This window comes from Triturus cristatus, chromosome 4_2 (genome assembly GCF_964204655.1).
Source record: "Triturus cristatus chromosome 4_2, aTriCri1.1, whole genome shotgun sequence".
Taxonomy (NCBI): domain Eukaryota; kingdom Metazoa; phylum Chordata; class Amphibia; order Caudata; family Salamandridae; genus Triturus; species Triturus cristatus.
Genome location: NC_140586.1, coordinates 90,787,805 through 90,801,469, shown reverse-complemented (window position 1 = coordinate 90,801,469; position 13,665 = coordinate 90,787,805). Strand labels below are relative to the sequence as shown.

Here is a 13,665-nt window from a genome sequence, read left to right as displayed (position 1 = left end):
AAGGCATTTTTCTTCTAAAGTAAAAACTTCCAAGACATTGTTTCTCACCTCACATCACCTCCTGCAGTAAGCAAAGACCACTCAAGGCTGCTATCCGCAGAGAGTCAAGCACTAAAAGAGAGTGCTTTTCATTAAGTTTGAGTGCAACAGTATTGTGCACCCAGGACACCAGTAGTAAATAACAAAAATCCTAACAGCTACTGTCCATTAAGTTCTGACTGCCCCGTGTCCCCAAGAAAAGGCATTACACCGTGCCATGGCCCTCCCCCCCCCGTGGGATGGAAGTGGTGGGTGTGCGTTTCTTAGTCACGGTTCCTTGATATGTGGTGCACTCGAGTGATACACCGCAGTGTTTTCCATACAGGAAATGGTAGAGGGCGGGAGAATTACTTGGAGTGCTCGCCGGAGTCGGAGCAGAAAACCAGAGAGGCGACCTGGTACATCCTGGACAATACTCTCTACCCTTGGCTCCTCCCTGTAGGGTCTGCTTTTGGCAAAGATAAAACTAAACATTGACAAGGTAAAGAGAGATTCACCAAAATGTCCGTTGGCTGAGGTTGGCAAAAACCCCAGCCTCACGGCAGGCCCTCGGCTGGCCCTTAGCCCAAGTGTAGGGTTTACTACGGGTCCAGTTCCTCCCTTCTCCTCTGGCGGGGGAACCCAGACCCAGTGTACACAAACTTTGCACATCTTACCAAACTCCTCACTACACATCCTCTCACGGCCCCACCCCTTCTAAACACGTGCTCACAACTCCTGACCCAGCGCCTCACTGCAGCTCTTCAGTAATCCCTGGTGCAAGTGTCACCATAATGACTATCACAATCTCTGACTCCCAGGGCACTCTTCACCCTAGTACTGCATATCACTTTACACCCTGGACCGGTTCCTCACTGCCCCTCACCCCTCCGTTTGTCTGTAGTCCCCGAGACAGCCCTGCAAAGTGTCACTCATCAGGTGTTAGCCTTACGCAAATGATACAGTTGCCATGTCATTAACGCACTGAAACATTTTGCCACGCTCTAATTCATAGGCCACGCTTCTTTTAGCAGTGTAGCTTGCAGACAGTAAACCAATATTTCACAGGGAACTGTCAACCCTATTATTGTGTGACACCTGGGCTCACGAAAGCACTTTCTTTTCTACGACAACTTTTAGTTTCATATTTACCAGTATAATAGCAGGTTTAATTAGCATCATACTTAGAAACCCTGGTATTTTAAGGGTTCTCTTTTAGTGAGCATGGGTTGGAGACAAAAAAGGAGCGCGGGGAGTGAAAAGAGACAAAAGAAGTAGGTAAAGAGATGTCATGGGAGGAGATAGACAAAATGAACAAGCATTGGCATAGCCAATAGGTCTCGCCTTTGTGACCTTATAAGTGTTTAGCCATGCAACAGTTTGTGTTATTGCACCAAGGATATTGTGCTGCATAACTAAATACTTATAAGGTCCCAAAAGCGAGACCTATTGGCTATGCCAATGCTTGGATGCAAGGCGGAGGGGAGAAGGGTGCAAGGGAGAAGGGTGCAAGGCAGAGAAGGGTGCAAGGCGGAGGGGGAGAAGGGTACAAGGCGGAGGGGGAGAAGGGTACAAGGCGGAGGGGGAGAAGGGTACAAGGCGGAGGGGGAGAAGGGTGTAAGGGGGAGGGCGAGAAGGGTGCAAGGCAGAGGGGAGAAGGGTGTAAGGTAGAGAAGTGTGCAAGTCGGAGGGGGAGAAGGGTGTAAGGGGGAGGGGGAGAAGGGTGGGAGGGGGAGGGGGATAAGGGTGCAAGGCAGAGGGGGAGAAGGGTGCAAGGCAGAGAACGGTGCAAGGCAGAGGGGGAGATGGGTTCAAGGTGGAGAAGGGTGGAAGGCGGAAGGGGAGAAGGGTGCAAGGTGGAAGGGTGCAAGGCGGAGGAGGAGAAGGGTGCAAGGTGGAGAAGTGTGCAGGTTGGAGGCGGAGAAGGGTGCAAGGTGGAGGGGGAGAAGGGTGCAAGGCAGAGAAGGGTGCAAGGTGGAAGGGTGCAAGGCAGATGTGGCGAAGGGTGCCAACAGATGTGGAGAAGGATGCAAGGCGGAGGGGGAGAAGGGTGCAACGCGGAGGGGGAGAAGGGTGCAAAGCGGAGGGGGAGAAGGGTGCAAGGTGGAGAAGGGTGCAAAGTGGAAGGGGAGAAGGGTGCAAGGCAGAGGGGAAGAAGGGTGCAAGGCAGAGGGGGAGAAGGGTGCTAGGCACACATGGAGAAGGGTGCAAGGCAGAGGGGTAGAAGGGTGCATGGCAGAGGGGGAGAAGGGTGCAAGGCAGAGGGGGAGAAGGGTGCAAGGCAGAGGGGTAGAAGGGTGCAAGGCAGAGGGGTAGAAGGGTGCAAGGCAGAGGGGGAGAAGGGTGCAAGGCAGAGGGGGAGAAGGGTGCAAGGCAGAGGGGGAGAAGGGTGCAAGGCAGAGCATGAGGAGTGTCTAGCAGCACCAGGCCTGTCAGCAGTTTTTACGGACCCCTATACAAGCAACTATGCAGGGCCTCAAGTCACAAGCGCCTGTTTCGAAGTTTAAAAATAAAGTGTTATGGGAAAGAGAAAACACAGTAGCTCCCGTCTCCGCCACCAACTAATGATTTCAAATGCGTCAGCTGACATGAAAAAACACAAAATGGTAGCTTCAAAACCTATGCATAGTTTTTATAGCACAAGCACTGGTGCTGTCAAAGCGCAGGGTCTGAGGAAAAGAGTCCCTTTGGCAGTTCTCGAGTGTCTGTATCAAGGTGTGACTGCATCAGCACTCCCTTTACACGCGGTATCGCAATCAGCGGCTGTCTCCTCCCGCGCGTGGCGTGTCTGAGGCCTCAGAATATTTTATGATGGTGCCGAGGCCTCTAAACAGCAGCAGGCTCGGTATTAGCAAGAGCATGCTCTACATACAGCGTGAACCCGTTCTCATCAGAGCCGCGCGGGCCAGACACGGCTGGGGCTGGAAGCTTCTCATCACAGCCAGCGTGTTTACCAAGGAGACGTGTCCTTGGCAACCACTGGCCCCAAATTAATTCTCTGCAGGTCTCACTAGGGAAGTAGCCGATCCCGAGCTGGCGGGGGCTCGAGGGGCGGCCGCATAGGGCTAAAGTTAGAGGGGCCCTTATGAGGGCAGTAACTTCTGCTAGTAGCAAGAGGAGGGGGCGGGGGGTGCACAGCGAGTGATACAGGTGAGAGGGGGGAGAGTGTGGAGGGATAGAAGGGAAAGAAGGTGAGAAGGGGGTGAGAGTGGGCGCAAAAGGAGGTAAGCCGCAGAGAGATTCAAAAGGGGGCTCTGGTGAAAAGGGGCGAGCAGGAGGGTTTCAAGGTGGGGAGGGGTGAATGTAGCAGAGAGAGGAAGAGAAACAGGAGACAGGTGTGACAGGGGGAAGGCGGCACAGGGAGGGATACAGGTGAGAAGGGTGTAAAGGAGTGGGGAGGGGAGGTAGCAAAACGAAGTAAAGAGAGGAGCCAGGTGAGTAAGAGAGATGTAAATATATTAGAAAAAGAAAGCATTAGGGAGCGAGAGAGAGAGACAGGGATGGGGCGTGTGAAAAGGGGAGACGTGAGAGAAAGTGACTAGGGATGAAACCGATGCAGACAGGGAGTGAGCAGGTGGGTAAATGAGGTATGGGGGAAGAAGGAAGTGGGTGAGCGAAAGGCCTTGAAGAGGCCGGGTGTGCAGAGAGGCCGCGAGAAGGGGGTGCAGGGCGAGATGAGAGCGGCTCAGCAGTGGGGAAACAGGTGGGGGCGAAGGGGAACAGGAATATATAGAGGCGGACAAGGGGAGGCTGACGAGCAGGAGAGAAGGGGAGATCAGAGGGGCGAGGAGGCAAAAGAGAGGGGGGCTAAGTGAGTGGGTGAAATGAGGAGAAGGTGGAAGGGGAAGCGGCAAAAAGGAGAACAGGTGGAAAAAAAGGAGCTCAAGGAAATCTGATGCTGGAGGGGAAAGAACAACAGATGTAGAGAAGCGCGGGGTGAGACGGGGTTGAAGGGAAGACAGGGATCAATAGGAAAGAGTTGTGTAGCAAGAGGAAGGGGAGGAGAGGTGGAAAAAAATGAGGGAGGAAGTAGGGATCACAACGGAGCCATGAAAGAAAAATGAGATAAGAAGTGCAAAAAGGAAGTAAAGGAGAGGGGCGTGGTGAAGAGGGGAATGTTCACAAAGCAGCGGAGAGACACTAAAATGTTATGAAAGACGGTGTGCAGGAAGAAAGTGCAGGGGGTGGGATAAAGGTGAGAGAGAGGGAAGATCGCAGGTTAGGAGAGATACAGAGAACCAAAGAGGACGGATAATAGAAAGACAAGAAAAAACAGGGTGCTGCTCGCGCCAGGGATAACAGGAGGAGAGTCACAGATAACACGAGGAGAAGGCGCACAGCCGTAAAAGTAACGCGGCTGCTAGTCTGTGAAAATACTGGCTCACTGAGAAAAGCAAAGCGGCCGCGCGAAAGTGTTCACGATCAAGCTCAGCGAGCGATGCGCTTAATGAGCATGACGAGGAAAGCCATATGGTGCCTCTGCTCGTAAGCGCGTGCCCGCGCACATGCACGCAAGCTGTAGGCTGGCCATGGTAGCATTTTTAGAAGCCCTTACTAAAAGTCTCGCCAGACTATCGCATGTGCTGGGTCAGGCGAGACCTAAAAACGGATTGACAATTGGCTTCTCCTCTCTTTCTTGAATATCAGCCTGTCTACCTGGACAATAGAGCAGTCTCTCTCCCAAGAGTTTCCCATTTTTAAGGCAGATTCTCTTTTGAAGCTTGCCTTTTGGGCTAATACTTGTCAGGCTTCCTGCCCGGGAGAGGTAACACTTCTCCCTCATGCAGGCTTCTATTGTGTTCTCTCCTGGAACTCACTTGCACTTTTCTCCAGGAGAGCAGAGAGGTGTTTCAGGGGCAGACCGCATGCGCAGCCATGAACAGGCACAGGGGGCTTTGGACAACAAAATGGCAATTTTGTAAAACTTGCACACTGCAACAAGTTACATTAATTTCGACCTGTGCAACAAGTCATGCTTAATATAATAAGTTCTTTGAAACCTTACAGTATCAACTTTGATAGTCCCCGTCAGATGTTAGTAAAGCTGAGGTGTCAGTTTGTAACTCTGCACGTGCCAACGAGGCTTCTGTCCGTTTCCAGAATTAAAACGGAAATTGCTGTTTTGTACTGCTGAAACATGTAAAAGTACATGTTCCACTTTCTAATATACGACATCCTGCTTAGGGTTCGATAGGCCTGCCTTAGGAGTGACTTACATGTATTAAATAGGGAGAATTGGGCTTTGCCATTGCTTGAACTGGCAAAGTTGAGTTAGCTGTTTAAAACTGCCGTTCCATTCTGCAGTGGTGGACTGGAAGTCATGTTCTACCCTTGTTCTACTCAGGGTGGTGCAACCAGTGCTTAAGTTCCTGGGGTAACCCTCTAACTTACAGGCCCTGGGCACACTCTGTACCATATACTAGGGACTTACAAATAAGTTCGCTTATGCCAATTGGGTATAAGCCAATCAAGCATACATATTTTAAGGTCAGGGCCCTCTCGAAGTCGAAAAACCAGCAGCATCAGTCCAAAACTTTGGGAGTGACCAGTGCTTAATTTGTGCCGGTGCTTAGCACCGGCACTTAATTGTCAGGGCCGGGTCTACACATACACTTATACACAAGATGCAACTCATCTTCAAAAGGTGCCTCAAAAATTGTAGGTTACTTTTGAGTCGGACTCGGAGAGAACAATATTCGTGAAACAAATTGGAACCGGGGACTAAAGGTAGAATACATTTAGTAATAATTACTTCTTGACTGCCTCATAGTTTCTCGACAAAAGAGCCTTCCAGAACGCGTTCGGATTAGTCTGCAGGATTCACGGTTAGGACGTTGTACAGCTTTCAGGAACTATGTATAGTGAACAGCACATAATTCTGAGCTGCCAGCGCATTGAAGCAGGTGTCTATGCCCGGAAAGAATAATAAATAAAACACTTAAACCCGCCTGCTACACATTTGTAGGAGTTTGATGGATGGTTAGTAGTTGTGTTACCACCATCATTGGCAGCATGGCAGGTGCAATGTGTGGTGCAAGCTGCAGTGGCCTTATTACGAGAGCCCCAGCACTTATTATTTTACAAATTAAGCACTGGGAGTGACCATACAAAAAGAGGCACTTCCTTACAGCAGCTATGTAGTGTTGACACCATACTCTTTACCGTGCTTCTCTGCAAATGGCTGCACTACGGTAGACACACTGTCTTCCACAGCCCCTCCTTGCATCTCTCTTCAGGCGCTGCTTTCCCTACAGTGTAGGAATGCACATTGTCGCATCCCAGTACAAATACATACTATTGAATTGGCATAACTAGTCAGACTGGTATTGGCTGAGTAAACTAAGTACATGCAATGTTTCAGGAATAATACTTTTGCGTGTTACTTGTTTAGGTGGTTTCCTTGGCAGGGCTGTGTTTTTATCTTCACTGTCTCGTGCGCTATCATGTATGGAGTGGTGCTGAAGTTCAGTCTCCTATTTTCACAAGTAATATGTAGAGTTTTACCTCTCTGTGCACAGACAGTATGCTAATAATTATGCTCGACAGAGTGGGAGAAAGTATCTGGTAGTCTTGACTCCATGCCATCAAAGACTGCAGTTTCTAGTTCGTACCTTTAACAATTTAATGTACTTTGGGAGTTGTAGAATTGGTTGACTCAGCCGAGCCATATGGACTAACACACTTGAAAACACTGGTTTGGAAAATAAAAGCTCAGAGCTTGAATCAATGGCCGCTTCTCAAATGGAGTCATATGGTGAACAGTGTTTGCTTGTGAGTTTTGTTTTTTCGGTTTGTACATAGAGCTCTCACTTTTCACAGCTGTGTGATTGTATAGCTCATGCAAAAAAATGTATTCACTTTGAATTCTAGGACTTGTAGTCCTGTAAAACTCAGGGCTGCATGCCCCAGAATGCAGATCAAAAAACCAAGATCAGATAAGGTCCTTGCACATGCATCCCAGAAACTCGAGAGCTCTCCTGTGCAGGATGTAAACAATAGGGCACCCAATCCAAAGATCCCCCAAATGTCCTGTCAGGGCTGAGGAGGTCTCCCACTCAAGCGATCTCAAGCTGTTTCTTGCCAGGTGTGAGAAGTCAAAGCTTTCTATTTACCAACTTCCCTGCATGAGTACTTCCTCAGTCCAGATGTGTTTGTTTCATGCTGGGATTTGTAGTACTGTGTAACACACTATAAAACCAGGACTACAAATACCAGAATGCAAAGAAAATTCCTGGGCAGGTTGATCTATTCATGCATGGACCCGAGAAGTTTGGGAGCTCTGGGGACGTTCACCTACTCCAGAGCTCTCAAGCTGCCCCTTGCCACACATGAATAGTTTACCTACTTAAGCGACCTTGCACTGTCCCCCGTCGGGTGTGAGTAGTTGAATCTGTTCAGGGAGCGCAATCTCTGCCCCATACCAGGTATGAACAGCTTTCGCCGACCTTGTGATCTCAATCTGCAGGAACTGGAAGAATTCTGGGGGACGTCCGCCCGCGAAAAGGGCATAAAGGGGCCAGAACGTTACCCCGGTCGAGGGTCCAGGTAAAAAGGCCTTGCGTGAGGCATGCAAAATGGTGTGAACCATGTGCCCCACCAATTGTTTACCCGACCCAACCACCTGCAAGGCTAAAAGGTGCCAACATCAAAACGAAATGCGCAAACTGCTCAGGCCAATGTGGGAGGGGGGTGAGATTTGAACTAACGAATTGGGCGGGGAGTGATCCCAATATAAGCCTCAGCACAGGAAACAGGTCAAGGATTTAAAATCAACTGGAGATGTCTTCCTGGGTGTAGCCAAAGCATTTGACTGAGTATGGCACAGAGGACGGATCCATAAGCTTATGAAGCTCAAGTTTCCAAGCTCCCTGGTAAACCTTCTGACCGGCTACCAGGCAGGATGCACATTTTAAGTGGCGGTACAAGAGGAATGTTCAACAGTGCGCAATATCCTTACTGTAGTGCCTTAGGGATCAATTCTTGGGCCATTTCTCTATATTCTACTTACAAATTATATTCCCACGGATTTAAAGAAACCAGAGCTTGCTCTTTACACCGATGATGTTGTAGTAATCTCCCATTCTTTCAACACAAAGGAAGCAGCTAAGAACCTTGAAACATCGCTGAGCAGACTCTGCGGATGGTACAGTGACTGGCAGATAACCCTCAACACACGCAATATTATTCAACAGAAAGCAGATTAAAAACATGCACAGATCTGCCTCAATGGAAAGGACATAAAGTGAGAAAACAGCAGCTCCTACCTAGGGGTGACATTTGACTCCAAATTCAGGTGGAGAAACCACATTGAGAAGACTTGCCAGAAAGCATCAACCAAACTGGCTGTATGGTACCCACTTCTGAGGACTAAGTCGATGCCTATATGGAGCAAGGTGCATGCAATCAACGCAGTTATTCAACCAAGCTTCGCTACTGTGGAGCGGTTGCCAGCCGAAGTATTGAAAGCCTCTGCAGATACTACAGAACAAGGCCTTAAGGTTAGCAGCAAGTGCTCCTTGCTTCACAAGTGGAGGAGTGTGGCTCAATGGTTAGAGCGGCAGACCCTGATGCAGAGTTCTGGCCCGAGACCAGGGTTCAATTCCCGCCTCGGCGGGTCTAGGACTTAATTTCCTCGGATCTGTTAATTCTCGCCTCGGTGCCTATTCTAATCATGGGTCCCACGCTGCAACTCTGGGCAATAGCTTACTTAACCTCCACAACGGCCCGAACAGCGCTAGGATGCCTGGCCTCACCTTGGGGGTGCCCAGGAGTGGGCACTTCACAGGGAAAGGCCAGGAAGGGTTCCACAGCGGTGTGTGTACAGCGCCTTGAGACCCCCTTGGGGGTGATACGTGCGCTTTATAAGCACTACATTTACAAGAGCAGCAGACCTCCATAAAGATCTAGGCGTTGAGATACTGGACGACCATTTCCGTAAACTCAACAAGAAATTCTACAAAGGACTAGATCAAAAGGAAAACCCAATGATCAAGAAACTTTCCAACATTTCTGCAAACCCTTTTGACTGCTAGTTGCGGCCCACCACAGCGCTGACCGTGTGAACTAACTTCACCTGTGACAGATCATTCAGAAAACAAAACGCTGACTTAAAAATTCAAAATGAATGTGGAGCAATGATGCTATTGCCTCAGTATCTGAAACACACCACTGTCAGAAGGAATCCGTCAGCCAGAGAAGAAAACAGGTCAAGGAGCCAGACTGGTGGGGCGAGCTGAAACCCACCTACCCACACCAAAAAAACTAAAAACTAAAATGAGACAAAGAAACCAGATGAAAGCAGAGAACAAAGACTTCAATTTCGCGGCACTATATCAGCACGTAGAAACGTGCGTCTACGCAAAGAACAGCTTAGGTCCACACCTAAACAAGGAAGGGGGTCAGAGTGCCTTATTTGTAAAATATTAAGTGCCAGGGCTCTGACTAGTGGGCCACTGCAGCTTGCACCACCTATCGCCCCTGTCATCACTGCCAAAACTACTACTAACCATCTCTCTCGCATGTAAATGCGACCGTTCAGATTATTCCAGGTCCCCAAAGCTAAAGGAATGGGTGGGGAGGCAGGTGTGAGCAATTTGAATGAATATTGTATTCCTAAACTACCGTTGTTCTGCTCATCTCTAAATTAGATGAGCAGCGCCACCATGTGGTAGACTGTTCTAAGTGTCATGTTGATATTTAGGTTCCGGTGCCGAGCACCGGAAACCAATTAAGTGCCGGCACCGGAAAGCACCGGCTCAAATTAAGCATAGTGGACTTACCTTACGGCAGAGTAAGCCGGCTAACGGGGAACACGGCACTTGCAGTCCAGCCCCGTCAGATGGTGGGGCACAGAGGACACGCATGGCAGCGAGTTAAGCTTGACTTCCTGAACGGTTAAACGCTCCCCAACAGTTGAATAACTGGAACGCCCAAAGAATGCGTGGTTTTACTTGCCTAGCCAATGAGTCATGACGCAGTGTTATAACTTGATTTATGGTGACGCTGATGGATTTAATGTGAAAAAAGTGCGATAGCCGAAGATAGGATGACTTTAATCGACTTTGCTTGATTCGTGACTGTGGGGCATGTCAGACTCAGCACCCTACATTAGCTGCTTGGTTTTCAGATTTATGGGTGCAGTGTTAGTCGACAGAACTGCGAGCGGTCAAGCAGCAAACTTAAATAAACTACGGACTTTTACTACCTACCAGAGAAATTGTACAGTATTTGATTTAAACCAATGCTCTTTGGGGAGTGAGCAGAGCCGGGGTTACAGTATTAACAGCAAGACTACAAGTACCAGAATGCGCTACTCATGCATGCGCGAGGACACGAATGTCTGCACGCACGTAACCCCTCATTATGGTCCGTGCTGCCTTATTAGTTGCTGTTTCTGCTGCAGGGAGCGGCGTGCAGGAGAGCCTCTCTACTGTGTGTGTTTTTCTCTCTGGTTAGGTCACTGTGGGAGTTCCCGTCCAAGTTCATTGGAGGACCTGACACCACCTGACCAGGAAGGAGGGTGGATGCAGGGAGGAAGGCCTGGGGGAGGATTGGAGGGCTGCAGACTGACTGAGGAGGAGTGTGGAGAGGGAGCGCACGGCGGAGTTTTCAGGATTGCCGAGTAGAAGCAGGCTGGGATCCAGGGTGCGGCCTTCAGCCAGCATGGGGGGCACGGATGACGAGAATTACTACGGGAAGCACGGTATGGCGTGGGCGGGGTGCCTCAGTGGTGGGCACTTAGTGATCCAGGGAGGGCGGGTAGGCATCGGTATGTGCGAACAAGATGTGCCCCGGTAGCCTGGGATCATCCTTCCCACCGTATCCACGCACAGGAGAATGCTGATCGATCGCTAAGCAACCGTGCTTGGAATTCCACTGTGATTCCAAGGGTTCTGACGGGTCTCCGCAGCGTGCACATGAACCTGCTGAGCACTCTTAAAGTATTTACGAGCCCGAGGAAGGCGTAGGCGCTGTTTGTGAGCCATTGGTGGCTGCAGAAGGGGGGAGTGCGGTATAGGAGGGGGCGGGGCTCAGATTGTCTACCTATTGAACAGTAGGCGTGAGCAGTCGTGATTATCTCGCGACGCCACATGTTCTGCAGTTGGAGGGCTGCTTGGCTTAGAAGGGCTCTGTTGTTATGTTCATATATCAGGGTGTCGTCTGCTGCTTAGAGCCAGCAGATCGCAGTGTCCACTGCACCTCAATACTGAACCCTGCCCATGAAACAGCACCTGCCCTCGCAAGTCTTCTCGATTTCCAGGAAAACCAACCAAAACCCTTCCGCATGTTCATCACTGAGCCCAGGTCAGCGCCCGCGGACAGACAAGCCTGACGAGCATTGAACCAGCCCAGCCTTGCCGTCCGTGGTCTTCTGAGCTACACCAAGCGTGGCCTGTGGCTCGATTTAACCCATCCAGCACTGACCTACGCCCATCCATCCACCCTTCAACCTATCCAACACTGACCACGCCAATCCACCCTTCAACCTGTCCAATACTGACCCACTGCTCTCCCCTCTTCAATCCGTCCAACACTGAGCCACGCCCAATTGCCCATAAATCCATCCAACACTGAGCCACGCCCATCCGCCCTTCAACCCATCCAACACTGAGCCACGCCCAACTGCCCATAAATCCATCCAACACTGAGCCACGCCCAGCCGCCCTTCAACCCATCCAACACTGAGCCATGCCCAACTGCCCTTCAACCCATCCAACACTCGGCCACACCCTACTGCCTTTCAACCCATCCAACACTCGGCCACGCCCAACCACCCTTCGATCCATCCAACACTGAGCCACGCCCAACCGCCCTTCAACTCATCCAACACTGAGCCACGCCCAACCGCCCTTCGACTCATCCAACACTGAGCCACGCCCATCCACCTTTCAACCCATCCAACACCGAGCCACGCCCAACCTCCCTTCAACCCATCCAACACTCGGACACACCCTACCGCCTTTCAACCCATCCAACACCGAGCCACGCCCAACCGCCCATCAACCGATCCAATACTGACCCATGCCCAACCGCCCTTCAACTCATCCAACACTGACCCATGCCCAACCGTCCTTCAGCCCATCCAAAACTGATCCACTGCTGTCAATCGTTCACCACATCAAACACTGAGCAACAACTATCATTGAACCTAACACACCAGACACTGAGCCCTGCCCGTCTGTCATTCACTGTAAAAACAACCAGGTGATGGAAGGAATATTAAAGTAATCTTAGCCTCTGGCAGTTGCCGGGCCGCATTCCGGACCATCGGTTTCAACTACTGTGCGAATTAAGACAGTTATATCCTATGCAAATGAGGCTGGCTCCTTGTCCAATAGGAACAATCCAGCGTGAACTGCCAGGCCAAGTCTCTTCCAGATGGCAACACAAGCACTCCCGGACTGGTTTTGACCGACTCGTGCCTCATCAGTGAGATACACCTTGAGACCTATGGTTCAATGTGCATGGGACCCGCGTCTGGGCGTACCCACTGCACTTCGTGTCTATTATAAAAAACAACTTTAATGGAATCATTCACCACCCATCACTGAACCACACCTGTTGAACCTAACACACCAAACACTAAGCCCTGCCCATCCATCATTTAACCTTGCACCCTTTGAGTTCCGCACGTCATTGGACACAAATGGTCCTACATTGGGTCACCCTAAAACCATGCCATCAGTGTTAATCTGTGGCAGTCCATTGTTAACATCCACAAATCCAACAATGAGCCGCGTCCATCTATCATAACCACACATGCATATTTATTACTAAATCTAGACTGACCCAGTGTTGGCCAGGCTGGTCCCTCCTCCATGTCTGAGCCCTCAACGTCCACCATTGAACCCACCCAACATCAACCCTTGCCTTACAATTATTGTACAAACAGCACAGATCCTGTCCTACATCTTCAGTCAACACAAGCCTTCAGCATCAATCATCATATCCAATTAACAAGCCCTGTCCATCCATTGTTGAACCCAGACAACACCTAGCCGTGCACATCTGTCTTTGGACAGCCCACTCATGATCCTTTATTGCTCGCCATTGAACCAACCCGTCCATCCCTGCGTGCCAGCTGGCTGTCACAGAGCTTCTTTAACCTCAGCGTCTTTTGTCCATATTTAAATCCCACACAACACAGCCCAATCCTCCCTTCGATGAACCCAACTCACCTAACCAGAAGCTCTGACTATTCATCACTAAGCCACATGTCCTCAACAAGCCGTACCCAGCCTTTATTGGAGATTGCCTTCCTGACTGCCTGACCAGTGAGTGTGTGCCCCACTGCTCTCTGTCAAGAAGCCTGAGGTTGGTGTTTCAATCAAGTGGACCATCACCCATCCGAGGTACAAAAGATCTGAGGGTGGACTGGCAAAATGTCAAGTCCCCGCAATCTGTAACTCTTTCCTCCCTGCCTTGACATGGAACCAGAACTCTTAGAAGTTTTAGACCACTGAAAGGCTACCTGTTCTGTTTTCCGAATGATTCATTGGCGACAAAACTGACAACTGGACTTATGTGATGTGTGTAGACCTGAGTAGTTCACCCGGCAATATAATACATTTATAGTACTGCATTCCTTCGAGCTTTGTGGTTGTCTGCTCTTGGTAGAGGTTTCATAGAATGAATGTGTACTACCAG

At 50.0% G+C, this 13,665-nt stretch overlaps 1 protein-coding gene and 1 long non-coding RNA gene across 5 annotated transcripts in view; one reads left to right on the top strand and one right to left on the bottom strand.

Moving 5' to 3' along the window:
- The window catches only part of LOC146833066 (uncharacterized), a 32,557-nt gene extending 22,168 nt beyond the window's left edge, over window positions 1-10,389 (bottom strand). The window contains exon 1 of the long non-coding RNA XR_014960194.1: window positions 9,798-10,389. This is a non-coding gene — a long non-coding RNA (uncharacterized LOC146833066). The remainder of the gene's footprint in view (window positions 1-9,797) is intronic.
- Window positions 1-13,665, top strand: part of SLC44A2 (solute carrier family 44 member 2 (CTL2 blood group)) — a 271,522-nt gene that overhangs the window by 43,022 nt on the left and 214,835 nt on the right. For 2 of the 4 annotated variants that reach the window (XM_085600694.1, XM_085600691.1), the window contains exon 1: window positions 10,575-10,720. The exons of the other annotated variants lie outside the window; for them this stretch is intronic. In XM_085600694.1, the coding sequence (XP_085456820.1) occupies window positions 10,681-10,720 (40 nt within the window). In that variant the 5' untranslated portion in view covers window positions 10,575-10,680. Of the gene's footprint in view, window positions 1-10,574; window positions 10,721-13,665 lie in introns of those variants that run through there. 4 annotated transcript variants of the gene reach the window in all.